The sequence below is a fragment of the Fringilla coelebs genome, assembly GCF_963513975.1.
Source record: "Fringilla coelebs genome assembly, chromosome: 25".
Classification (NCBI taxonomy): Eukaryota; Metazoa; Chordata; class Aves; order Passeriformes; family Fringillidae; genus Fringilla; species Fringilla coelebs.
In genome coordinates, this window is record NC_140051.1 from 1,825,544 (window position 1) to 1,852,289 (window position 26,746).

Here is a 26,746-nt window from a genome sequence, read left to right on the forward strand (position 1 = left end):
TCCCACAGCAGAGGGCAGCCTGGCTCCCTGCAGGATGGGGAACAGGGAATTGATTTTTTTTATTCACATTTTTTATTTCTGAGACCTCCCGCTGGCCATCCAGAGCAGAAATCCAACCCCTGCCGTGCTGGAGATGTCCCCACATCCTGCAAAGTTTCTGTTTTCTCCTGGAGGAATTTATAAATAAATAATCCAGAGCACTTCTGGGTGAATTTTCCCATCTGCTCCTAATAAATGCACATTTTTCTGAAATCCCTCCACACAACTGCTTGTTCCAGGACCTGCAGCTGGGTGGACTTTGGAGGGACACAGTGAATGAGGGGTTTGCATATTTTGGTTTGTTTTGAGTGGCAGTCTGGGAGAAAAACAGAAGAGAGGGGTTTTCAGAGAAATAGTTATTTTTGTGATTGGCAAAGTTTATGTGATTAAATTGGGAATGTGCAGAAATGGTCAGGAATTGCTGCTCCTTGGACAAATCTCTGATGTTTCAGTGAGGGGTCAGGTGGTTTTTACACACAAAAAAGCCACAAAAATCTGAATTTTAAATATACAGAAATATAGAAATGTATATAAATATATACAAATATAAAAATATATTTAGAAATAAGTATATAAGTATATATAAATAATATATTTGTATATCTCGATAATATATATTTATATATTATTATAATTATATATTATAGGATATATATTATATAATTTTATCCATAATATAGTATATATGATATATAAATTATATTATTATAAATAAAATAAGTATATAAGTATATATAAATATTTTTATATATCAATAATACATATTTATATGTTATTATAATTATATATTATAGGATATATATTATATAATTTTATCTATAATAATTTAGTATATATTATATATATTAAGATTATATAGATCTTTTTATATAAATATAATTATCTATATAGATATTATATCTATAAAATATAGTATATTTATATAATATATTTTATATTATATATAATTATATCTATATAATATCTATTATATTATAAAATATAAATATTTATACATAAAATATATATAATATATAAATATATAATACTATATATTATATATTAATGTATTCATAAAATATAGATATATTTCTATATTCTATATAATTATCTATTTTCTCTCTATAATTTAAATATATAAATAGATATATTTAATTTTTTTTTAATCTCTCTAGATATAAAGTGCCTCGTGCTAAGCTGGGATTCCCAGCCCCGCGGTTCCTGGCTGTGATGAGCGCACTCAGCACTTCCCTTTTCCCCAGAACTGCTCCCCTGCTGCCAGCCTGGCGTTTCCTGGCAGGGCCGGGCATTTACCAGCCCCATAAAATGACTCAGCCATAAAATATCAATTTTATCTCTGCAGTTCTGCTTCTAAGGTAGGAGCTAAACCCCAAAGTTTATTTATCCAGGGAGGGCACGCAGCGGAGGGTCGGAGTTTGAGCAGACAGGAGGAAATAAACAGCGAGAGAGGAAAGAGCAGGAACGGCCCCGAAGGTGCCAGGGTGAATTTCAATTTCACGGTGCGCTCAGCAAACACCGCCCGGCCCGAGCGCCCGGCCCGCCGCCTTCTGCAGAACTTTATCAGCTCCGGCATCTCCCGGGGCCGCCCCGGGCTGCGAGCCACGATTCCGCGGAAAGGTCACAGCCCCCGGCAGCTCTCCGGGCGGGGAGCAGAAACTGGGCACCCCGGAACCCCGCGGGGAACAGAAACTGGGCACCCCGACACCCCGCGGGGAGCAGAAACTGGGCACCCCGAAACCCCGCGGGGAGCAGAAACTGGGCACCCTGAAACCCCGCGGGGAACAGAAACTGGGCACCCCGAAACCCCGCGGGGAACAGACACTGGGCACCCCGGAACCCCGCGGGGAACAGAAACTGGGCACCCCGAAACCCCGCGGGGAACAGACACTGGGCACCCTGGAACCCCGCGGAGTCATCCCTGCTCCCTGCTGCTCCTGGAGCCTCCCCGGCACGCGGCTTTGCTTCATTAAAATCCATCATTTCGGTGATTTCATCACAGCCTCAGCGGAGCTGCAAAAAACCCCAACTTTTGGTGCTACAGAAGCTCCAGGGAAGGAGCAGGGAGCCTGGATCCTGCCGTGGTTGTGTTGAAATGGCGTGAGAAATGCCAGCCACTTGTTTTGGAAATTTTGAAAGTTTAATAATAATGAAATGGTTATAAAAATAGCAATATAATGAGAGTAATATTAATTTGGACAATTTGGATGAGGACAATATGAGACAATAGAAACAAAGAGTTATGGACAGTCTGGGTCCCCCTTTCTGGGCAAAATAAGCCCAAAAAAGGCCCCAGGTTAACAGAGGATGAACCTTTAAAAGCAGCAGCCTGTTGCATATTCACACAGCTCACACATGGTGCATCAATTCCATTCACACACAGGATTCTGGCTGGGCAGTGCCAGCTTCTTCCTCGGAGTCCTGACAGCGTCATCTGCCCAAGCGAGGCAGGAAAAGTTCATTTCTTCTCATTAGGGAGCAATAAATTCTTTTTCTCTGAAAGATTCAGGTGTCCCGTGGCTGCTAGCTCTGTGCAAGTACCTCATTCCTCTCTTTAAAAAAAGTATCTTACACAGCATAGTTTCTATTTTAACATTATAACCTAAAACTGTATATAACCTAAAACTCAGAACCTAATCACACCTTATAACCTTATTAACTTATAACCTAAAACTGTATTTAACACACTACTTAAGGAATTAACACAGCATCACTTTCTAACACAACACATATAATATTCATTTGAATATTTGAGAAAAGCCAATCATAAAATGCACATTTTTCACAGGGAATTAGGTTTGTTTTTTTAAATATAATTTATTTTCTTTGCCTGCTGTGATTTGCTGACAATCCTGGCATTGTTCTGTTTTAGTGGGCAGCAGCCCCCGTGTTCCTCAGCTGGGGATTTTGGGCTCTGGGAGGTACAAAAATTTCTTTGAGGAAAATCCAGCAGCCTTGGGGAAGAGTCTTTGGTGCAGTTACTGTGACTGTGCAGCAAATCAGGGCTTCAAGGACATTTTTTGGAGGCTGAAAACCAAACAGGCGTTGGGTTTCTACTGTGGGTGAGGTACCAGGGGTGGGGAGCAGCTGGATCCCTCCAGAACCTTCTGCCAGGAATTTGGGTCCTGTTTCCCTTTGGAATGACAGGAATTACTGGAATTGGGAAATATTGGAGTTACTGGTGGGAGAGGGGGATGCTGGAGGATTTCTGCCATCCTAAAAACCGAAACAACAACAAAACCTTCCCACACTTCTCAGCTTCCAAACCCTGCTGAATTTGCCTTTTCCACGATGTCCCTTCTGTTGTGAGTTGAGTGTGAATAGAAAAGTACAGAAAAACCCAAGTTACTGCACGAAATAAATGTATTTATTGTCAGGAAGGAGCAGTGGAACAATGTAAAGCAATTAACAATGCAATTAATGGATAACTGTGGTAGAATATACTGTAGGAGCCCTGAGTATATTGAATAAATGATATCTATAGGAATAGTTTAACCCTCCTGTCCTTTCACCTGAATGCTTCCCATGACTAAAAGATTAATGTTGGATTATTAAATGAGAGTTTTCTATGCTTTTTAAAGAAATCCTGTGAGAAAATTCAGGGTTTTATTCCCTGCAGATGTTCATGGCTGCTCTTCTCTTTGTTCAACACTCGTGATGTGGGAGTTCTTGGCTGGTTTAAGATGAAAATAAAGAGCTGGGTCTGACCCTTCAATCCCACAAATGCAAGCTGAGCTAACCCAGAAGTTCTTCCCTAATTGTCCCCAAAGGGATAAAAAGTTCAGTGAGAACAGATGGGAGTCAGAATGCAAACAGACAGAAGGATGGGCAGTAGTGGAGGGACAGAGAGAAATACTCAGAGAGGAAAAAGATCCATAAAACCTGGGACAAAAAGGGAAAAATACCAAAGATTATTAAACCATGAGGGAAAGCTTTGGAAGGAAGTGGATGAGTTATGCAACTCCTCATGAGAATAACATAGAATATATATATTTTTTAAATGAAATACTGAAAGATTATGAATTATTATGTCTCACTCACACTAGAGGACATACAAAAGAGAACTCTTTAGCTGTTCAAGGCGCCAGAATCAAAGGATATGGCCCAAATCCCATTGGAATTCACTTCTCAAAGTTAATTCACCTTGTGCAACGTAGCTCTTGGAGCTTAACACTTAAGGAAACCCCATAACACAAAAAGAACCTTATTTTTTTTTGTTACCAGAAACAAATGCAAAGGGTTCATTGCAAACATTCCCCAAAGATGCTGAGTACTGAACACTGGATCCTGCAGTGCTTTCACGTGGAAATCTCCCATTTTCCTCTACAGGAGACACGTGAGGGGCTGCTGGGTCAGTTTTGGTTTTGGTTTTAGGTTCTGTAAAAGTAGAATTGCTCCCTACGTAGCAAACAGGGAAGTTTCATAGAAACCAGCAAACTCGCAACCAGAAGTTCAGATTAAACGAGAGTAAGTCTGGGAAGAAATAATTAATAATAAAAATGATCGAGTTTGTAATAATTCTACTGAATAACTTGGTTTTCTGGCAGTGCAGGATCATTTCAGATCCTTGTTATGCTCCCAACTTTTTTTTAAAAACAAAGATCCTTCAAAAGCTGTTGTTCTAGATTTCAATTTTCTAAAGGTAAAATCCTCTGTTAGATCTCTTGGAAAGGAGCTGATTTGAATCATTTTGTCCCAGACTTCACCTACAATCCACTATGGGTGCAAAATTCTGATTGCATCAATAAAAAGCTTGGTTTTTGTTGTTTTCTTTTGGAAGGACTTCACTGTGAGACTGCCTTAGAGTGTGACCACTCCAGCCTTGGCCAAATTCATAGCCAGACTGCAGAAAATATTAAATATTTTTAACATTTATGCTCTGAATTCCCAGAGCTCATGTTTAAAATGACTGAGATTTTCAGTCCATCTGAATGTTGAATTTGGAGTGTATAGATTCATTTTAGGCTGAAACCCCCAAGACTAGACCCTGGATGGTTAAAATATTTTCCTTGGGCTAAACACCTGCATGAAAAACCATCAGAGCTTCAGACTGACCTCAGACCTGAGCAGAAAAGCACAAATCTGTGAGAAGATGAAGATGCAATTCTTCCTGGGCAGCCTACCACTGAATTCCTGGTGCAACCTGCACTGAGGCTTTCCCTCATTTATCAGTTTGCTCTTGAATTCCGGGTCCAGGTGAGATCTTTCCAGCAGTCAGTTCAAGATATAACATAAAATATTCTGTGTCTTGGTGTCTGTGCTCTGCAGCAGGTGGCCCAGCAGGTGTAGGGGATGAGAGCTCTCAGCATTTCCCTGGAAGGCAACAAGGCAGCAAATCTCAGCTCAGCCCCAGCCCAGGTGTTCCTGCTAAGGCAGGGATAAATCCCCTCATTTTCTGGCTGGCTTTGGGTGGGGAAGGAGGTGTGCCAGGAAAATGAGTGAATCCAAAGGCTGGGAGGAGGTGCTGAGCACCTCTTCCAGCAGCTCCATGCTGGGGAGGTTTGAGCTCGATGGTTTTGGGGTTTTTTCCACCCTGAATGATTCTGTGGGATGGTTCTGGATGGAGCCGCTCCATCCCAGCTGCTGAGCCACACAAACCCCCAGCTACCTGAACTCCACTTCCTACCACAAAATACCTTGGAGGAGGACATCGAGGAGGTCTGAGGATGGCAAGGAGCAAAGTCCAGGTAAGTGATCTGCAGCTGGGGCAGTGGGGATTCCTCTGGGAGCATCCAGCGGGCTGCAGCTCTGTGCAGGTGAAGAGACCACAGCAGTCAATTTGCAGTTGAACTGGACTGAAATGTTTTCTTTTTTTTTCTCTCTGCTGGGTTCTGGGAGAACCTCAGTGACTTGAAATGGGGCTTTAAGTTTGTATTTCTAGAGGAAATCTTGTTATATTATTACATTTATTACATGTACTCTGGTGGGAACATTTATCTGACTGAGGCAAAAAAAGACTTGGGAGAGGACAGAAAGAGCTGTAACTTTTTTGTTGTTGTTTTTAAGCACTGAATATTTGCTTAATACTGGAAATTAATCTTGGAATGAGACACTGCCTGTGCAAAGCAGCCACAGTTACCTCCTGAGGAACATCCTGTGCCTGGGGTTCGTGGCTCTGAAGCAAACACATGAGCTCTGTGTTCTCCTCGAGCTTGAGGCAGGGGGTGGAGGCTTGACAGGAGTTCAGAACCTGCAGGTGACAGCAAATCCTGGGGTTGCACAAGGACAGGAACACTTAAGCCAGGCTAGAGACCTGCTGGGCTCCATCCTCACCTGCAGCTGGGGCTTTGCTCCCATCTGGAGCAGGCACAGAATTCCCTCCAGGATCTGGGCTCTCCGCAGCCTCAGGAACCTCTCGGCGCTGCTGTCCCCGGCACAGCTCTGGGATTCTGCCACCAGCTCCGTGTGGGCGAGGGCAGCACGGTGCAGGGGGGTCAGACCTGTGTGGGACACGGTGGCAAGGTCAGACCCAGTGCCTGAGCCCAGCCTGGAGCAAATCTGTGCTCAGGGATTTGGGATCTGAGCCCAGCCCTGCGCTCGAGCCGCCCTTCTCACCGTGGTGGTCAGGCAGATCCACTTCCACACGCACCCCGCTGTTCTTGCAGCTTTTCAGGACCTGAAATGAGGAACATCCAGGTGATTCCTGACCTTTGGCAGTGCCAAAAATACCCTTTCCTCCCCCTGTTTTGTGGAGATAAACAGAACTCCACAACTTCTGTGGAAGTTGTACAGCTGGTTTGTTTTTACGGCGCTGGACGTGTGTGGGAATCGTTCCTCTAAAATGTCGTGTGTACTCTGGGAACTTCAGATCCCTTTTTATCTCCCTCTCAAATAGATGTGTGTGCAATTTCACAGTAGGTTTGTGCATATTCATTCCACTGATTTTGGTGACACTTGCTACTGATTCTTCAGAAAGAACTCCTGGGTCAGGTTGCCCTGCTCTGTCTGCCCCCCCTTCTCTCTTATCTCTTGTCCTTCAGCTGCAGCAGTCCTTAGCCCTTCCAAGCTCCTCGAGAGAGCAGGCAGACTAGACAGCAAGCTCCAGACAACCCAAAAATGCACATTTCACCTAAATCAGAATGGATTTCTACCCTGGAAAATCTCTAACTCTGCCTCACCCCCAAATCCCTCTGTAACCACGTCAGAGCTGTGTGGCACACCCCGGGTGATTCCCAACACCAGAAGGTGCAGGAGCTGCTTTGACTCCACTTTGGCCCCACAAAACCCCCAATTTACCTGCAGGACTCTCAGGTAGCCGTTCTCTGAGCACAGGTGCAGGGGAGTTTTCCCAGAGCCGTCCTGCTCGTTGACGTTGGCTCCCAGGGAGATCAGGTCACTCACCATCAGGTGCTGGTTCTTTTCTGCAGCAAGATGTAAAGCAGTCTGAGAAGGGAAGAAGGGCACAGAGTTGCAGTGAAAGGCAAAAATAGTTTAAAGGCAACAACATTTTTCAGATAATGAAGCAGGGAGTTGGGATTTTGGGGTTCTGTTCCCACTTGTGCTCCATCATTCCCTCCCCATTCCCATTTTCCCTTCTTTCCCAGGACAGCAGGAGGATTCTTGGTGCTTGGCTGGGGTTTGAAAGAGGGTTGCAGGTGATAAAAAATGACTTTTTGTTTTTTTCATGGCAAATCAGCCTCCTACCCTTTTCTCTGCATCCTTCTCGTCGATCTTGTTGAGGGATGCAAATCTCTGGGCCAGGGCAAAAGTCAGAGCCCTCCTTCCCTGGGCAACAGCCTTGTGCAGCAGCCTGGAAGAGAACTCAGCTGGGAACAAGCAGAAGGGAAAGGGAGGGGGCAAAAACCCCCCCAAAGGGAGGATAAAACCACCACAAATAAGTGGTAAAAACACCCCAAAGGGAGGAGGTAAAAACGTCCCAAAGGAAGAATTAAAACCCCCCAAAAGGAGGAGATAAAAACACCCCAAAGGGAGGGGTAAAAACCCCCCAAAGGAGAGGCTGAAACACCCCAAAGGAAGGATAAAACCACCACAAATAAGTGGTAAAAACACCCCAAAGGAGGAGGTAAAAACATCCCAAAGAAAGAATTAAAAACCCGCAAAAGAGAGGCTGAAATGCCCCAAAGAGAGGGAGAAAAAACACCCCAAAGGAAGAATTAAAACCCCCCAAAGGGAAGGGTAAAAAAACACCCCAAAGAAAGAATTAAAACCCCCCCAAAGGAGAGGCTGAAACACCCCAAAGAGAGGGAGAAAAAAACACCCCAAAGGAAGAATTAAAACCCCCCAAAAGGAGGAAGTAAAAACATTCTAAAGGAAGAATTAAAACACCCCAAATGGAGTGGTAGAAACACCCCAAAGGAGGAGGTAAAAACATCCCAAAGAAAGAATTAAAAATCTCCAAAGGAGAGGCTGAAACGCCCCAAAGAGGGGGATAAAAAACACCCCAAAGGAAGAATTAGAACCCCCCAAAAGGAGGAGGTAAAACCCCTCAAAGGAGAGGCTGAAACACCCCAAAGAAAGAATGAAAAGACCCCAAAGGGAAGGGTTGGAACGCCCCAAAGGAACAGGCAGAGTGCATTTTAAAGGGTTTTTTGGTTGTTTTTTCTTTTTCTTGTGAATTTGGGTGTGCCTTCCTTTCCTCAGGGAGGAAAAATTAATGCAGGCATTGATTGTACTTATTTATTTGTTGTAAATTTTACTTATTTGTTTCTTTTTCTTCTTGTAGCAAAATATCCTTAAATATGACTGGACAACTCTGATGTTTCTTGCTGTATTTGGGGTTTTTTGGGGTGGTTTTTTGTTTGGTTAAGTCTGGTTTGGGGTTTGGGGGGTTTTTTAAAATGGATTTTTGACCCTATTTTTCACCACTCAGTAGAACTCAGAATAATTTTATTTATTTGAGTGTTCTTTTGAGTGTAGAATCTTTATAAAACTGAGCTTAGGAGTGAGGAAATTTTTGCTCGTGAATTAACGTGGGTGTAGAAATCTCTTAATTTCTTGTGATCAATTTCATTCATGCATGAGAAATTTTTGTGTCTAATTTTAAAAATGTCAGGAAATCCGTAGGTAGGTGGCTCATTTGTTATTTACTGAGTTACAGAGCTGCTGAAAAGTGAGGTTTGATTTTATTCTTGCATGGAAATCATGATTCTGAAGGGAATGTGGCACTTGAGGGAAGAGGCCGGGGCTGTGCTTGGTTTTCTCTCTGTGGGGTTCTCAATATTTTCAGTTTGGGACAGGAATTTAACTCTTTCTCCCCAATTAATGAATCAGGCTATGCTTTCTGTCAATCTGATTTAATACCAGCTACCCCAATCTACTTAAACTGCAGGGAGATTCAATAGATAAATTAATTATTTTCTTATCAATAGCTCTTTTCTCCACAAGCCCCCCATTCTAGGGCGATACTGGTTTTTACTGGGAGCAGGAAAAGCTTTGTTTTCATTTCCAGCCCCTCCCAGTTCTTTGGGAGTCTGTGCTCCAGTTTGTGTTTTTGGCTAATCCTCCCATCCATTTTTATTAGCAGCTAATAATACAAATAACTCCCCTGAGAGTGTCTGCAGCAGATTTTTGCATATCTTTTTTAAATTTTTGTGCTTGATTTTAATTTCCTTGTGAATCCCTACACATACCTCCATCCTTAAACATTTTAGCACCCTGAATTTATCCTGATATCAGCTGCAGCTCAGGAACATTCCTGCAAATATGGAGCATTTCTGTTTTTAAGATCTGCCTAAAATTCTGTGTATTGAGTCAAGTTTGAGCTTCCCCTTGAGCAGAGAAGCTTTAGATCAGAGGTCAGAGCAAAGTGATGCCCCAGGGGACAGAAATCAATGTATTCAGGCAGAAAAATCAAGGACCTGTTGCCATTTTCATCAGGAGCCAGCAGTTTTTCCTCTGGGATGTTCCTCAGCAAATTTTCCTCCCTGTGCAGCTGGAACTGGAAGAAGGAGAGGGCAGAGAGGTCCTGCCTGGTGAAGGAGTTTGGGCTCAGCCTCAAATGTCCCTCCACACCTGGAGAGCCCCTGGGAGCTTCCAGCAGCATCTCTGCCAAGCTGGGCAGGGCAGGTGTGTCCTGGGGTGGAGAGTTCCTCAGGAGACATTCCTGGGATGGAGAATTCCTCAATAAACGTTCCTGGGATGGAGAATTCCTCAGGAGACATTCCTGGGATGGAGAATTCCTCAATAAACGTTCCTGGGATGGAGAATTCCTCAGGAGACATTCCTGGGATGGAGAATTCCTCAAGAAACATTCCTGGTGTGCAGAATTCCTCAATGAACGTTCCTGGGATGGAGAGTTCCTCAGGAAACCTTCCTGGGATGGAGAGTTCCTCAGGAAACCTTCCTGGGGTGCAGAATTCCTCAGGAAACCTTCCTGGGGTGCAGAATTCCTCAGCAAACCTTTGTGGGATGGAGAATTCCTCAGGAGACGTTCCTGGGGCGCAGAATTCCTCAAGAAACATCCCTGGGATGGAGAATTCCTCAGGAAACATCCCTGGGATGGAGAATTCCTCGAGAGACCTTCTAGGGATAGAGAATCCCTTGAGAAACCTTCTAGGGATGGAGAATTCCTCAAGAATCCTTCCTGGGGTGGAGAATTCCTTGAGAATCCTTCCTGGCATGGAGAATCCCTTGAGAAACCCTCCTGGGATGGAGAATTCCTCAAGAAACATTCCTGGGATGGAGAATTCCTTGAGAATCCCTCCTGGGATGGAGAATTACCCAGGTGACCTTCCTGGGATGGAGAACCCCTGGAGAAACCTTCCAGGGAGCTCAAGGGACCATCCTGCCCCCACCAGCCGCTCCCTTCCTCGCCCATCCTGGAGAACATTCCAGGCCAGCCGGACCCCCGGGTGCTTTCCTGCCCACCACGGAAGGAAGGCTGTGCCTGTCCCCGCAGGATGGGGTGGAAATCTCTCCCCCAGGGCTGGGGGTGAAGCTCTGGCGGGCCGTGGTGCCTCCCAGCTGCCTCCTCGTCCTGCCAGCGGCAGCTCTGCAGCTCCCGGGAGAATCCCTGCCAAAACGCGTCTGGCACGGGGTGCCGAGGCTCCTCCCCGAGCTGGCTCTGGTTCAGATCCTCCTGCAGCACCTCCACCAGGATGTCGAGGTCCTCCAAGCCTTTGGGGCTTTGCCCAGTGCTCTGCTTGCTCTGAAACAGCAGCAGGAGGAGGGAAGGGGAGGGAAGCAGACATGAAGTGTCCTGTTCTCCCTGGGTGATAGAACAGGAATTCTGCCCCAGGAGCCTGGCACAGAGGGGTTCAAGGTGTTCTGCATACCTGTCTAAGCTGTTTCTCTGTATAAGGGTGAGATCTCCTCTTCTCTGCTGCAAGGAAAAGGGAAGGAGAGGTTCAGAGCTGAGGAGAGGCGCGGGCAGAGCAGAGATCCCCATCAGTCCTGCCCCAGGTAAGAGCCAGATGAGCCAGGCAGGGCGGTGAGGCACAGCTGGAGTGGAAGGGACCCAGCAGGGACCCTGCCCATGGCCCAGGTGTGCTCTGGCTCTTTGGGTACCTCACAGGGATGATCCTACTGGAAAAGGAGGCTCTGCTACCAAGTGAGGCGTTTCCAAACCTGTTTTTCCTGAGGATCCTTTGGCTACCATCTTCACTGCTGAGGCTTCCTGAGGAGACAAAACCACCCAGCTTCAATGTGAGGCGCTTACAGGGAGGAGAAGATGAAACAGGGGCAAATATTGAGACATGAACAGAGTGCAACTGCCTCCTGGGCTGTGGGCTCTGCTCAGCAGGGGCTGCAGGTGGACAGATTTCCATGAGTGGGTAACTCATGGCCCCTTTATGAGGATCTTCCCAGCAGCCTGGGAGTTTGTCAGCTCCTTGGGCTGTTTCTGCAGGTTCTGGAGCAATATTTTTACTGTTTACTGGGCCATCTTTGCCTTGATTGAATGATGCACAACACCCATGGCATGGATGGGTTCCTGCCTTGGAACTGTCCCTAGCCCAGCCCTCATTCTGTTGGAAATTTGGTTTATCCTCCACTTTTAAAAGCACTGATGGCTGGAAGAGGCAGCAGTTGCAGGTGTGACCCCTCCAGAACACACTGGGCTGTGGCTGTGTGCCCCAGGATGCTGCAGGAACCTTCCCAGCCCCGGGGGATTTCTCACCTTGCCCGGAGCTGGGTCCAAGCCTTTGGAAAGTCGGATTTTCCTCAGCAATTCCCGCACTGGCATCTTCACTCTCACACCCATGTAGCGCTTCTGAGGGGGATCAGAGCTAAGTTCAGAGTCTGGAAAAGTCACAACACGATGCTGAAAGTGACAGAATTGTCTGAGCTGTTGGGGAAGGGTGGGAGGGTGAGGTCAGCTTGGGGGATGGGCTCTGATTCCCATGTTCATCATCACTTGTGGCAAATCTCCACCTCTCCCTTGGCTCTGCTGAATAATTCCCTTAATGAATCCCTGCTCAGTTTTCCTGTGTGCCACAGAGTGGGGATTTGCTTTTGGGGAATGTGTCAGCAGGGTTTGGGTCTCTGCCCCTCTCACACTGATTTTCCTGTGCTGTGGTAAATCTGCCTTTGCACTTTGCTGTCCTGTGGTTTGTGACATTGTTATCAGTGCAACAACAAGGAGCAGGATTTGTCCAAAATCAAGACAGGGCTGCTCTGTCCAGTGGCTTTCCCCCGTGGCTCTCAGTGTGTTTGGGAGTTTCTGTGCGTTTCAAAGCGAAACAACGATTTTCTGCACCGAAATGGAACAGTTATTTGAGAATATAGCTCGTTGTCCAAACAGGCTCTCTCTTTGTCAAAACAAGCTGCTCTGTGATTGTTTGTGTTAGGTCTCCTTGCATCTGGTGCCTGCATCCCCAAACTTGAAAGACTTGCCCAGATTAGGAGCTTAAATCCATCGGCTTTTGAAATACCTTTTATGTAACTCTGGCACTCGCGTCCCTGCCTGCTGTGTCCCCCTGCCTGGGATAGCCTCCATCTAAAATTCATTCAGCAACAGGTATTGCCACTGAAAAAATCCCAGATTTCATGCATCAGATCAGGGTTTTCCCAATGAAATAGAGGGTGGAGAGAGCCCCAGCTCCGAGGGAAGCAGAGTGTGGGACCCTGAGAGCAGGATCTGCTCCCACTGCAGCTCGTGGCAGGAGGAATGAAACCAGCTCTAGTGATCAAACACAATTCAGGATTGAACAAAGCCTGAGATGGAAGAGGTGCACTGGGCCAGCTGCTCCTGGTGCTGGTAAATAAAACAGGAGGTGCCTGAGCCAATATTGCTGAGCAAAATCTGCGTGTGGGATCTGGCTGGGCCCAGGAGGGGAAGCAGGGGAGCTCAGCAGATGGGAATGGTGCAGCTCCTGGGGAGAGGAACAGAGGATTTGTCTTTCCAAACAAGCTGTGGGTCTGCTGGGAGATAAAACCAGCTCAGGGAGAGAAAAGGAACAATGGGAAGGATTCCACTGAGTGATGAATGGAAAAAGATATTTGCTTTTACAAATAAACTGTAGATTTGCTGAGAAATGAAATTAGACATTGAGAGATGAAAGAAAAAATGGGGAATTCCATAAGAATTAAAATCTTATGGAATTCCCCATTCCATAAATTCCTAAATTCCCCATTCCTAAATTCCATAAGAATTGAAAATTAAAATGGAGGGTTGTACATTAGAGGGGAATCTTTGGGATCAGGTGTTCTGGGGAGTCTGAACCTCTCAAGTCCCTCAGCCATGGGAAAAGAGAGAAGGGAAATGTGGCTGGAAATTGGGATAAAAAGGGAGGCTGAGTCCTCCAAAAATCTGAGAGACCCCAGGGGAGCACCCCATGGCCTCTCCTTGATTGGAATAAAGCCAAAGGACTCCTCTGCCTCCTTTTGGAACATCAACCCCTGGTGTTTGTGGGTGAATTTTCCTAGCACTGGGATGGCTGAGAGCAGCAATCCTGGCAGGGGAACCAGCCCCACAAGATGTGGTTTCTTGTTGCGTGATTTTGTTTCCCAGCCCTGCAGCAGGAGGGAGCAATCCCGAGCAGCAAATGGTGCCTTTGGAATGGAGATGGGGCTGTTGTTTTGTGCTGAGATTTCTGGCACTTGGCAGTGTTTAACCTATCCCTGAATAATCAAAACACTGAGCTCTCCAAAAGCAGAGCTGGTACCTCAGACTGTTCTAGAAATGATCTTTTTTTCATAGATTGGTGTTTTGGCAATGAATTATTTACTGTTTGAAGAGTGTTTAAAAGTTTTCTTTGTAAAGTTTTGTAACAAGATTGCTAACATGCTGATACCTGGGAAGGGTTTGCAGTGACAGATCAGGTATTTCCTAGGAACTGAAGGACTCTGCAGAGGCAGTGATTCACCAGCCACACTTTGCTGTGACTTTGAAATGTTAATAACTCAGAAGGTCACATCTATGACCCTGCTGCTAGCTGGGAACCAAACCTGCCACTCAGAATGCAAATGAGCAGCCAGGCGCTGGAGATGGACAGAAAGGAGGGAATATTGGGCATCCTTTGGAAACCAGGGCAATTCCTGACCTCAGCACAGCAAAATCCAGCCCAGCCTGGGTGGGGGAATGTGCTGAACATCTCTGGTGCTGCTCAGAGCCCCTGGGCTGCAGCAGCTGCTGCAAGAAGCACAAAGTAGGAAATGGGAATGAAGGTTTTTCTCTTACCAGCAGGAGCAGGCATCCCTGGAGGGTTGCACGGAGCAGGAGGAGGGTGGTAGATCTTGGGGCTCGCCACGTTCAGCTCAGTTAATCCAGAGTCTGGCAGAGATGGGCTCTGCTGGAAGCAGCTCTTGGGACTGGCAGTTTCTCCAGGCAGGGGAGATCCCTGGCCTGGGCTGTAGCCACAGATTTCACTCTCACTCATGTTTTGGTTGACAAGCAGCTCAGGGCTCACGCAGACTGTTTGCAACATCTCCTCTCTGTGTGTTCAGAAAGAGATGAAAGAGAAGAGGGGAGGAAAAGAATCCCTGTTCAGTTGTGTTTAAAAAAAAAAAAAAAGTTAAAAATCAATCCAGTATCACATGGAGACCGTGGCAATGTAATTAATCCTCCAATGTAATTAGCTGAGTCCAGCTTCCCTCTTGTCTTTGGAGCAGCAAGTTCCAGCAGGGGAAGAACAAAACCAGCCTTGGAATCCCAGCAGGCACTGGAAGCAGCTTTTGAGAGTTTCTTGGCTGCAGTTCTGCTCTGCTCTTTATACTCAGGTATGGTTTGGAGGATGGCAGCCTGGGAAGGCTCCACCCTCTTTCCTTACAACCCTGAGCAGCTGATGAGGAAATGAGTTTTCCTAAGAAAAAGCTTAACTTCAAGTTGTTTTTTTTTTTTTCCTGCTGTGTGAAACAGAAAAAAAAAATATTCTGATTTACTGGGAAGGGAAAAGCCACCTCTGAGTTAGGGTTGTGCAAGTGAGTAAAGTGGCAGGAGATCCTTAATTAAATGTTTTGGGAATTCCCAAAAGTGCTGTTCTGGGATAGGGTGAGTTTTGTTCTCGGTGCTGGGTTTTGGATTTAGCAGGAGAATGCCTTTGATACCAGAGTGATGCTGCAGTGCTTGCCCAGTTGTGCTGCCCCCAAATGAAGGGATTTTCCCAGGCAGGGGGTGAAGAAGGAGGGAGCAGGGCCAGGACAGCTGACCACCCCATCCTGCAGGAAGATGTGCCCAAGATTTAAACCGGGGGGTTGAGGCACCAATTTCAGGGCAGCAGCTGGAGTGACGCCCTGTCTTTATTGTTTTAATTGGAGTTTATTTATTTATCTCTCTCCCCCCTGTCTCATTTCATTGCATTATTTCATTTATTAAGCTGTTCTTATCTCAGCCATGGTTTTTTTTCCTGCTCACAGCTCTGTCCCCATCCTGCCAGGGACAGGGGTGAGCTGGGGACTGTGGGCTGTGTGGTGCCACAGGGGTTAAGCCATGACAAATGGGGACACTTCCTATAGGAAATCTATTTCCTTGTCACCAGATCTCAGTGTCAGATCTAAACTCCATCCCCATGTCCCTGGGAAATGTATTTCACCCTGTGGGCTGTGCCATTTCAACTGAACAAGCAGATATTTCTCTTAAGTACCTAGATTGGAAAAAGGATTACGATGTTATCAGCTGCATCTTCTTCCCTGGCTGTGTCCTGGAAAGCATTTCAGATTTAATCCCAAGCAATATCATCCTTTCATCTTTGCCATCAGCCTGGGCAGAGAGCAGCCAGACTTTCTGGGGCAGATCTGAGAGGACAACATGACATTTGTAAGGATTCAAAGCGGGCAGTGACTCCTCTCCCTGGCCTGGCCAATCCCACCTCTGCTCTCTCTGCCCTGGGAGCAGCAACCCCGGCTCAGGGATGTTGAAAGGATTATTCAGGTATTGATCAAAGGAGATTTGGTGCTTGTAGAACAAGCAGGGAATCAGGAGCTGATCTGCATTGCAGTGGCTCTTGCCTGGCTGCCTGCCCCACAGATTATTGCTGCCTTTAATTAGTGGAGCTGGGAACAGGGATGGGTGAGGGAGAGGCATGGCTGGAGCCAGGCTTTGGCACCATCATCTTTTCTGAAAAATCCTCCTTGCCCAGGATCCTTCTCCTGGGAAGCTGAGAAGCCTCAGAGAAAAAGAAAAACAATAATTATCTCGTTTGCTTCTCCTGTGTTTGGCTGCTTTGGAATGTGGTTTGGACATTGTTTACCAACTGGCCATTGTTTGAGTGGTTTCATGTTAATTGTTTTTACTTAATGACCAATCATGGTCAGGCTGTGTTGGGACTCTGGAAGGAGTCACAAGTTTTTAATTTCCATTCTTTGTAACCTTCTGTCTGCATCCTTTCGATATTCTTTAGTGTAGTTTTAGTATGGCATTGTAGAATAGAGAATAGAATAGAATAGAATAATAAATGAGCCTTCTAAGAACAAGGACTCAGATCCATCACCTCTCCCCTTGTCAGGGTTGCTGCAAATCCAACAAGGTTTCCCCTCCAAGGGCAGCAATCCCTCTGCTCTCCCTGTGACCCCAGGGCTCCTCAGTCAGGGAGCCAGCAGTGAGTTTGCTCCTCAGTTTGCCCCAGGGGAAGGGATTTCTCAGATAACCTTTCACTTTTGGGCTGTGTTTGTCTGACACAAACAGCCACAAGGTGTCTGGTTCCTCTAAGGGCACTGCCACTGTAGGACATGAAACAGAACAATGTGGAGATGCTGCTGTTCTCAAGGTAAAAAGGGCAGTTTATTTTCTGATTCCAACATTTATAGATTTCCAAAAGTGGCAGTGGGTTGGAGGGTGACAGTGCCACCTCTCCAGTGACACTGGACAAACCAACAGCCCATCAAATTTCTCTTCTTCCATAAAAGAATGCAAAGCAATGAGTTATTTACAGAAAGTGTGTGAGAAAATTCCTTCCAAGAACGTCAACATCAGAAGGCTTAGAAAAACTTTCAAAATCTGGGTGACAGGACACCTCCTGCCCTCTTTGGGGAAACATTTCCCTTCCATTTCCCCTGCTTTACTGCATGGATTGCATGAGTCCAGGGGAAGCTGGAGCCAGAATCCAGCCCCTCAGTGCCACAAATCCCTGTGTAAATATCCTGAGAATATCCTGAAAATATCCTGAGAATATCCTGTGCAAGTCTCTAGGATGAGGCACCAGTTCAGGAGCTCCTCCAGCTTGCAGAGGTGGGAGAATTTGGCCTCCTGCAAACAGGAAATTACTGCAGTGACTCACTGCATTTATTGGCCAGTAAATCACATCAGAGGTTGCTCCTCTTTCTCTTCTCCTCCACGCTCCAGCCCTTATGTTGGGTAGTTTTATCTTCTTGTTTATAATTTGTGATTACATCCACAGTAAAGCAGGAATTGGCCTGGGTTTGGCACAGGTGTTGGCCTGCACTGGTGAGGAATTGACCTTTCTGTGGCACAGCAAAGGCAAAATGCAATTTTCGGCCATGAGAAGTGGATTTTCTAATCTAGTGGGGAATTGACCTTCCTATGGCACAGAAAAGGCAAAATGCAATTTTTGGCCATGAGAAGAGAGGTGGATTTTCAAATCTGGTGAGGAATTGATCTTTCTATGGCACAGAAAAGGCAAAATGCAATTTTTGGCCATGAGAAACGCATTTTCTAATCTAGTGAGGAATTGATCTTCCTATGGCACAGCAAAGCCCAAAATGCAATTTCCAGCCATGAGAAGTGGTTTTTCAAATCTACCAACAAAACCCCTTGGAATGTGGACACTACAAGGTCTCCAAGGCTTTGTGTTTGTTTAACTGGGAATTTTGTGGTTCTGCTCCCAACCTCAACAGGTACCTGACATTTGAAAAGAATCCTTTGTTGCTCTGATTTCAAACAGCTCTCATGAGCCTTGCTCTGCAAACAGGCACTGCTGGCTATGAGCTGTCCACCTCCAGCCCCATCCCTGGCTGCTCAATAGCAATTTTCAATTTGGACCCTCTAATAATGCTGCAGTGAATCCTCTTTTATCCACCGAGGCAGGGCAGGATCCAGCTTGCACAGCAAGCACGGGGAGATCCCAAAAATGACTTTCTAGGATTTGTGGATGCCTGTTCCAGTCAGTGCCTCCTGATTCCCACAGGAAGTTCCCTGTGGACTGAACTATCTCATTTATTACCCAGTGAAACCTGGGCTGGGGAAGGTGTTTTTTACACAAGAGTGTGGAATATTTTCATAGTCTTCCACAGTTTTGGTGATTTCTGCGTTTTTTTAGCACTCTCTGTGCTTCTATTCTAAAAAAGGGAGAAAATTTCAGGTGTTGAAGGTGTAAGAAAAGAGGATGTGGTTGGGGGGAGAGTCTTCAGTGTCAGGGGTGAGGGTCAGGCTGGGTTTGGGCAGAAACAGAGCTGAGCTTTGAGGAAAGGCAGGTTTGACCTGTAGGAAAAATCACATCACTTTTGTTCGGGGAGGGGGGGATTTTTTTTTTTTCTCCTTTGTACATTCCTGACATCCTGATTAATTCCTGACATCCTGATTAATTCCTGACATCCTGACGCAGGAATTCAGATTCCTGCTGTCGTGTTTTCAGCAGAAATAAGCAGAACCCTCTGAAGCTCTTAGTGAAAAATAAAAAGTGATTTGTGATGGGCAGCTCTGCAAAACCTCTCTCCCCGTGCACGTTCAGGCTGTGCTGCCCATGGGCAGAGCTCCTTTTCCATCTTTGGATGGAGGGTGAATCCTCTCTCTTCCCTCCTCCCTTGTTCCTACATGTTCCCGAGCACACACCCACTTTAACAGCCTCTGCCGGGGTAGCTGTTTGTCTGTCTCTCCCTCTGGATGCCAGCTCTGATCCCACCGGGCTGAAAAGCCTTTGTTGCAAAAGGTTTCCTTTATTAAAATCCTCTTTTGCATATTTGGGAGGGGGTGGGTTTGGTTTGCACGGATGGAGAAAGGCCGGAGGAGGCTTTGCAGAGCCCGGTGAGGTGACAAACAGAATGTCAGGAGGGATTTTAAAGCTCACCTTTAGAGAGAACTGTGCACCTCCAAAGGTGAACGGAATCTGTGTAAATATACCCCAGGCTAAGAGGATGGGGAGCGTTTTAAAGGCTGAATAATGGAGATATTTCAAATGCAGGGCTGGAGCGGGGTATGGGTGGATTTTCCCCTCGCAGCCTCTCCCGGGGAAGCAGAGCGGGGATGCGGAGGCTCCATTTGCATGGCAAGCGCTGCAATCGAGATGTGAAAATTCCGGTGCTGGCGGTGGCGGGGGGTTGTGACATCGCTGCGGGGTTTGTCACACGCTTTCGGAGTAAACATCCACCCGATTAATTACCTGATTAATTACCCACGCCGGGACTGGCTCGGGGTCACCTGGGGTGGCTGGGAGCAGTGTCCTGAGCTTGGTGAGCAAAACCTCTGAAAATCCCTGCTGAAGGCAGGAGGGCACAGCTGTGACAAATCCCAGCATCACTGAGGTTGGAAAAACCCCCTGAGGTCACCAAGTCCGAGCTGTGACCCATCCCCACCCTGTCCCCAGCCCAGAGTGCTCAGTGCCACCTCCAGCCCTTCCATGGGCACCTCCAGGAATTTTAAATATTGTCATTATTTTATATATTAGATTTTATTCTATATATTTATATTTTAAATATATATCTTCATTATTCAGCCTTTTAAATGCTCCCCATCCCCTTAGCTTGGGGTATATTTACACAGATTATTTTCACCTTCGGAGATGCACAATTCTCTCCAAAGATGAGCTTTAAAATCCCTCCTGACACTTTGTTTGTCACCTCAACAGGTGACACCTCCTTGTCCAGCTCCTTCCAGTGCCTGGCCACCTTTTCCACGGGGAAATTCCTGCTGATGTCCACCCTGACTGTCCCCTGCTGGAATCTGGGGCTGCTCCCTCTCCTCCTGGGATGAAATCCCAAATCCTGCCCTCCTGGCAGGAGCTGTGCAGAGCCACAAGGTCCCTCCTGAGCCTCCTTTTCTCCAGGCTGAGCCCCTCCCCAGCTCCCCTGGGGCTCTCCATCCCCTCACCCCGCAGGTGAGGCTGACAATGGCCCCGTCCCCCCCTGTGCCATCCCCATTGTTTCATTTCCAAGAATTGCCTGCCCCTGACTCATCCCTCCATGGTTACCTCCAAATGTTTTGCTTGGATCCCCGGCTCCCTGGCCATGGCAGGGGGGGCATGTTCAGACTCTTTTTCCCTCCCTGAAATGTTGCACCGTGAGGAAATTCCTCTTTTTCCCTCCCTGAAATGTTGCACCGTGAGGAAATTCCTCTTTTTCCCTCCCTGAAATGTTGCACCGTGAGGAAATTCCTCCCGTGTGGGGCTGCTGGGTTGGCTCTGTCCCCCTCCGAGGGGAATTGAGACGTTTTCCAGAGTTTTCACCTCCTCAGGACAAGCAAAGCTTTTCTCCCCTGGGATATAATTTCCTCATTTTAATGCAGTGATCAGATGCAGTTAATTGTTGATGGCTTCTCAGCTGTGTGGTCTTGAATTGCAGGTGATTAAAGGTGAAGAAATTATTTTAATCTGCCCGGGTTTGATGCCTTGAGGCGTCTGGGGATGGGATTTGGTGCAGCCCTGAGAATCACCGGGAATGATGCAGTTGTGGGTTTGATTTTTGGTGGATTTCTGGAAAGGTGAGGAAGGAAAGGAGCCCTGAGCTGCCGTGGGGAGGGGTTTGCTGGTGTTCCACATCGAAACTGCGCCGTCCAACCTAAAACTGCCCCGTGTGAGGCGTTTGTGCAGCAACAGTGACCTCCCCTGGGCAGGAGGAGCTGCCAGCGCCGGGCGCTCCTGCTCCGCTGACCCCGCAGATCCAGAGCGGAATTATCACCCAATCCCAAAGGGAATTATCACCCAATCCCAAATGGAATGGGTCACCTAATCCCAAATGGCATTGGTCACCCAATCCCAAATGGAGTTATCACCCAATCCCAAATGGAGTTATCACCCAATCCCAAATGGAGTTATCACCCAATCCCAAATGGAATTGGTCACCCATAGCAAATGGAATTATCCCCCCATCCCAAAGGGAACTGATCACCCAACCCCAAATGGAATTATCACCCAACCCCAAATGGAATTATCACCCAACCCCAAATGGAATTATCACCCAATTCCAAATGGAATTGGTCACCAAATCCCAAATAGAATTGGTCACCTAACCCCAAATGGAATTGGTCACCCATCCCAAATGGAATTGGTCACCCATAACAAATGGAATTATCCCTGTATCCCAAATGGAGTTTGTCACCCAATCCCAACTGGAGTTGATCCTCCTATCCCAAATGGAATTGGTCACCTAATCCCAATGGAATTGATCCCCCAGTCCCAAATGGAATGATGAGCTCATCCCCAATGGAATTGGTCCCCCAATCCCAAAAGGAGTTTGTCACCCAATCCCAACTGGAATTGGTCACTTAATCCCCACTGGAATTGACCCCCCAGTCCCAACTGGAATTGGTCCCCCAGTCCCAAGGGATATGCAGCACTTCCCAGCTTTCCAGATAACTCGGGATCAACTTTTCTATTCATCACTTTTCTGACAGGGCTGGTCAGTCGTCTATACTGTACAAACATCCAGATAAAAGTTTAAATTTGGAGGTCTAGCAGGCATGGAAAGATAAAAGGGATAAATCTCATTATTACTGGAGCATTTTGATGGCTTTTCCTTTGGGAGCTCCTCATTTAATCCATTTTTCACTAAGGAAGTTTTTATTCAGACAACAAAAAAAAAATTCAGACATTTCCCTTATTTTGTATGGTTTTTTTCTCCTCCTGATTTCTTTGCCAAGCAAACCTTTAAGAATCATCTGCTGTGGTTTCAGAGGCAGCCTGTGTGTGCTCCCTCAGCTGATCAGTGCTGATCAGCGCTGGGTTCTTTGCAGAGCACCTAAAATGGGAGATGGAGAGAAAATTCAGGGGAAAATCCATCCCTGAACTCATCCCTGCTGTTGGATGCAGCTGATGAAGCCAAAACTGCCCGTGGCTGCAGTGAGGACTGTGCTGAGCTCTGAGAGGAATAATTTGGATTTTGTGGTGCAGGAGGGGCTGAGTTACAGACATTGCTCTGCATTTGCAGCATTGTGGGCTCAGGTCAGAGAGTGGATGGTTGGTTGGATCTGATGGGTTTGCAGTGATCAAAGAATCCTCTGAGAGGAATAATTTGGATTTTGTGGAGCTGGAGGGGCTGAGTTACAGACATTGCTCTGCATTTACAGCGTTGTGGGCTCAGGTTGGAGAATGGATGGTTGGATCTGATGAGTTTGCAGTGATCAATCCTCTTTCATTTTTCTTGAGCTCTTCCTCCTTCCCCAGCTGAGTCGCCCTGGCTGCAGAGGGGGAGATCCCCTCGTTCCTGCAGAGGTTGGATGAGAATTCCATGATAAAAGCGCCCTTCCTCCAGGGCTGGAAATGGCACAGTCTGGCTCCCCACACCAGTTACCTCACTGCCCCTTGGAAATCAGAATGTTTTTATTCTTAGCCACGATTATTTTTAGCAACCAAGGGAGGGAACTGAGTGGTTGAAGATGTTTCACTCTGCTGAGTCCTGGGGCCTTGTTGCTGTTAAATTTTAATGGGAATGCTCAGAGTTCCACCTCCCCAGGACAGGGCTCAGGGATGTTTGTTCTTGGCATTATTTTTCATCCCTTCCTGCTGACGCCTCTGGAAGCAAAGTGCACTCAGCCCCTGAGCTCAGGAATGAGTGGAGATGCAGGAACAATGGTTCTCCTCCTCAGGCTGGACTGCCTCATGGAGGCAGACAGAATAAAATGGGAATTAAACCCACGGGGCTTCTTGGGGTTTTGCTCTCGAGGTGAAAACCAGACATTTGTGCAGAGGAATTGGCCACATCCATTTGTGTGGGCACTGGGGAGAGCTGAGATGAATGTTAATTTATGTTTGCAAACTCTGGAAGGCACTGATGGTTCATCTTTCAAACAAATAACCTTCCCTGGGCAGTGCTGGCATCAACTGCAGCTCCAGGGCACCAGGGTGAAAGCATTTCCAAGCTCAGCACTTTCTGTTCCTTCTGAAATGCAGATTTTTTTATTTTTTTTTAGCCTACCTGAAGTGGTTTGGGAATTTCTGTGCTGTTATTTGGGTTGAAGGAGATTGGAGCAGAAAGCACAGGGAAAAATGGCAATAATTAGGTTTGGTTTTTGAGACGTGTTGTTGAAATATTTTTGTGCAAACGAAACTGAATTTTAATTTGTGATGAGTGAAAAGCAAAAACCAGGTCAAGAAAATTGAGAGGAAGATAAAATACAAATATAAAATGTTTTTCTATCCCGGGTTGTGTCACTAGATGGTGCTGGGAATCAGACCAAAAAAACCCTCGGCAGCAAAAATCCCTCATCAGATTGCAAACAAGGCCAGAAAAAAGGGAAATAGAGGAGGGGGAGTGGAAATTTAATGTTGGAACAAATCTGATGCCTGAGGATGGTGTGTGAGGGCTTCCCTGTGCTTTAACATGTGCAGAACACGGCAGAAATGCCATTTTTAATGCTTGCAAAGCTGATGTCCCAACATCTGTGTTGGTTTCTGACAGCTCCACGGGGAGCTGGCACAAACAGGGGGTGGAGGAGACAGGGCAGAAAATGGAGCTGGTTTTAGCAAAGCTCAGGTGAGGGCTCAGAGCACTCACAGAAGGTTGGGATTTAAATGAGAGAGCTGCAGAGCACACCAGGGCCACGTGGCACAGGAAATGTCCCCTTTGGGTGTCCCTGCCGCTCACTGGTTTGGTTTAGATCCCACTTAATTTCCATCTGTCCACACCAAAACCCAGTTTCAGCAAAGCTGGGGCCTATTCCTGGCTCAGCAGAAGATTAAACTCAACTTTAGGATGCTCAGGGTTAACATCTTGGGAGCTGGAGCCACAAAACCACATATTTTTTGGAGTCTGGGTTTTTGAGCCTCTCCATTTCCAGCTGGGTGTTTTGAAGGATCATTTCTCTGCTTTGCTGCTGCAATACAATGCCCTGGCCTGCAGCCAGCCCAAACAGGCTCCTTCCAGCTCTTGCACAAGAAACGTCTCCCTCACCTCTGAATTCCTGCCCCTGACAGCCTCCAGCACTCGGGAGCTGCTCTTCTCTTCAGGCCCTCCAAGAGCTTTTCTTCCTTTAACTGAGTTTTTGCATGTGGACAAAAGGGGAATTTGGGCTCTAAACCCCAGGATTTTCACATATTATTATTATTATTATTATTATTATTATTATTATTATTATTATTATTATTATTATTATTATTATTATTATTATTATTATTATTATTATTATAATATTTTATTCCACGGAATGTCTCCCAAATATTCCACGGAATGTCTCCCAAATATTCCACGGAATGTCTCCCAAATATTCCACGGAATGTCTCCCAAATATTCCACGGAATGTCTCCCAAATATTCCACGGAATTATTCCCAAATATTCCACGGAATTATTCCCAAATATTCCACGGAATGGCTCCCAAATATTCCACGGAATGGCTCCCAAATATTCCACGGAATGGCTCCCAAATATTCCACGGAATGGCTCCCAAATATTCCACGGAATGGCTCCCAAATATTCCACGGAATGGCTCCCAAATATTCCACGGAATGGCTCCCAAATATTCCACGGAATGGCTCCCAAATATTCCACGGAATGGTTCCCAAATATTCCATTGAATAATTCCCAAATATTCCACGGAATGGCTCCCAAATATTCCATGGAATAATTCTCAAATATTCCGCAGAATGTTTCCCAAATATTCCGCAGAATGTTTCCCAAATATTCCACTGAATAGCTCCCAAATATTCCACTGAATAATTCCCAAATATTCCATTGAATGGTTCCCAAATGTTCCATTGGATGGTTCCCAAATATTCCATTGAATCCCTGCCGTGTTCCTAAAATCCTGCCGTGTTCCTAAAATCCTGCAGTGTTCCTAAAATCCTGCAGTGTTCCTGAATCCCTGCAGTGCTCCTAAAAATGTGCAATGTTCCTAAATCCCTGCAGCGTTCCTAAATCCCTGCAATGTTCCTAAAAACCTGCCGTGCTCCTGAATCCCTGCCACATTCCTAAATCCCTGCATGTCTGGGACTCTGGAGCCTGATCCTCAGCCAGGGCAGCTGAATAAAACCAGAATTAAGATGGGCCAAACTGCACCTGCTCTCTAGAAAGGTTGGCAGAATGAAAATTTGCTTATTTGGGGTTAATAATTAAAGCCATACACAAGTGGGGAGAAGAAGATAAAGGCCCTAAATCCATTTGAGTCCTCTGAAAGTCACAACTAACAATGGGGTTTAATCTGGGCTCAGGTTTCAGGGCCCTTTCCCATCCACCCAGATTCTGTTTCGATGCCAGTGGCCTCCATCCAAATTCCTTCAGCATCAGGGAAACAGCTCCCACTGAAGTCACTCCACTCACAGAAAAATTGGGAGGAATTGTTTTATTGAGGCATAAAAATGCTGCTTATTCTGTGTGGGGTCGGACACGGGGACAGACAAAAGCCACAGAAAAGAAGATTTGGAGAATTGTGGGTGCAAACAGGTGAGGGGTCCCCAGAGCTGCTCCTGCAGGGATGGGAAGGGCCAGGATTGTTGTCATTGCACTCTGCCTGAAAAAGGAGTAAAAATATTGTTATTCTTTATCCTCAGCCTCAAAGAGTAGCTTGGAATGGATAAATCATTTTGATTTCAAGAGAAACACAAAGCAAACCCCAAAAAATTTTTCTGTAGAAGTGGAATTTATTTGGATTCTGGCTGAGTCTGAGAGGATGCAGCAAAGAAAAAAAATCCCTGCTCTTATGGTCAATATTCAAATGATTGATCCCCAAAATGAACTCAATTCTTAAATTTGATCTTTGCATAATCACTCTGAATAAGAGCAGAGCCCTGCAAACCAACCCTGTAAAACTTCTAAGCCTGCTGAGCTCTTTGAGTTGTTAAATTCTGTGTATTTTGTTGCCTTTTTGGTTTTCTTTGGTAACTGTGACAGCTGATATTTACCTCAAAATAAGGAAGTACATCCTGTTAATCAGCAAGGCTGAGAAATGCATCCAGAGGCATTAAATCCCTTTGTGGGGGATCAATGAATCTCCAAGGGCTGTGTGTGCCCAGCTCTGTTGGGACAGAATTTTAAAAGCCAGGCCTTTGTTTCATTGAGCTCAGGCATAAAATTTAAGGAGAAACATCTCACCCAAGCCAGATTGCTGCCCTTCAACAGATCTATTTTACAGAAATGTGTTGATTTGCCACAGGAGAGATTTCCTTGGGATTATTCTTGCTTTCATTTGCCTGAACCATGAACAAATAAATGATGGCTCTGTGAGCTTTGGGGGATCAGCCTCTCTGCCCAAACCAGTCCAACCTGGTCATTGTT

The 26,746-nt window shown here is 46.1% G+C and overlaps 2 protein-coding genes across 2 annotated transcripts in view; one reads left to right on the forward strand and one right to left on the reverse strand.

The window, feature by feature from the left end:
• Positions 1-4,069: 4,069 nt before the first annotated feature.
• LOC311162841 (uncharacterized protein) lies at positions 4,070-14,861 on the reverse strand (the record flags this gene model as incomplete). The annotated part of the gene is made up of 12 exons (XM_084221421.1): positions 4,070-4,078; positions 6,116-6,226; positions 6,310-6,476; positions 6,592-6,652; positions 7,273-7,419; positions 7,681-7,786; positions 9,855-10,049; positions 10,791-11,143; positions 11,271-11,314; positions 11,563-11,611; positions 12,113-12,234; positions 14,615-14,861. The coding sequence occupies 12 exons, from the start codon at positions 14,859-14,861 to the stop codon at positions 4,070-4,072; spliced, it is 1,611 nt and encodes a 536-aa protein (XP_084077547.1).
• A 4,709-nt stretch (positions 14,862-19,570) lies between these two features.
• The window catches only part of POU2AF1 (POU class 2 homeobox associating factor 1), a gene marked incomplete at both ends in the record, with an annotated part of 33,841 nt that continues 26,665 nt past the window's right edge, over positions 19,571-26,746 (forward strand). Inside the window, one exon of the mRNA XM_084221422.1 lies at positions 19,571-19,682. Coding sequence (XP_084077548.1) covers positions 19,571-19,682 — 112 coding nt within the window. The remainder of the gene's footprint in view (positions 19,683-26,746) is intronic.